This window comes from Tupaia chinensis, unplaced genomic scaffold (genome assembly GCF_000334495.1).
Source record: "Tupaia chinensis unplaced genomic scaffold, TupChi_1.0 Scaffold143591_1, whole genome shotgun sequence".
In the NCBI taxonomy this organism is placed as follows: Eukaryota; Metazoa; Chordata; class Mammalia; order Scandentia; family Tupaiidae; genus Tupaia; species Tupaia belangeri.
In genome coordinates this window covers 941,466-942,134 of record NW_006203437.1, presented here as the reverse complement: position 1 = coordinate 942,134, position 669 = coordinate 941,466, and the positions used below count along the sequence as shown (strand labels likewise).

General features: G+C 72.5%; 1 protein-coding gene across 4 annotated transcripts in view; it reads left to right on the top strand.

Moving 5' to 3' along the window:
- Window positions 1–15: 15 nt before the first annotated feature.
- GRIA2 (glutamate ionotropic receptor AMPA type subunit 2) overlaps window positions 16–669 on the top strand; it is an 86,017-nt gene continuing 85,363 nt past the window's right edge. For all 4 annotated transcript variants that reach the window (XM_006164188.2, XM_006164186.2, XM_006164185.2 and 1 more), the window contains exons 1-2: window positions 16–152; window positions 412–552. In XM_006164188.2, the coding sequence (XP_006164250.1) occupies window positions 65–152; window positions 412–552 (229 nt within the window). In that variant the 5' untranslated portion in view covers window positions 16–64. The remainder of the gene's footprint in view (window positions 153–411; window positions 553–669) is intronic.

Sequence of the window (669 nt, the reverse complement as noted above, 5' to 3'; positions counted from 1 at the left end):
AGCCGGGAGGACGCGCCCGCGGAGAGGAGCGGGACCGGTGCTTCGTGGCTCGCGCTCCCCGGAGATGCTCAGGACTATGCAGATTGCTGCCCTCCTGTCGCCGGTCTTGTGGGGACTGATCCTCGGCGTCGCGTCCACCAGCATCCAGATAGGTGGGTGCCCGCGCCCGGGGCTGCCTGGTGGCGCTCGCCGCCCATGAATCCCGGCGTGCAGACCTCGGCTCACCGCGGCGCTCCGGCAGCTCTGCCTGGAGACCCCGCAGGGTCCCCAGGGCGCCGCTGAGTGTGGGGAGCGCGCCGAACCGCGGGGGCTGGGAGGGCTGGAGCCCCGTGGGGACCGGCCGGCCAGGCCTGCGGGGGACAGCGCGCGGCGCCGGCACCGACCCGACCGCGCGGCCTTTGCTCTCCGCAGGGGGGCTGTTCCCGAGGGGCGCCGACCAGGAGTACAGCGCGTTCCGGGTCGGGATGGTGCAGTTCTCCACCTCGGAGTTCCGCCTGACCCCGCACATCGACAACCTGGAGGTGGCCAACAGCTTCGCCGTCACCAACGCCTGTGAGTAATGAATATTCATGCCGCGGCGTGCACGCGGGGCTCGCGGGCGGGCGTGTGTCGGCGTGTGCCCGCGTGTGGGTGTGAGGGATGCACACGCGCGTGCCTGTGAGCGGAGGG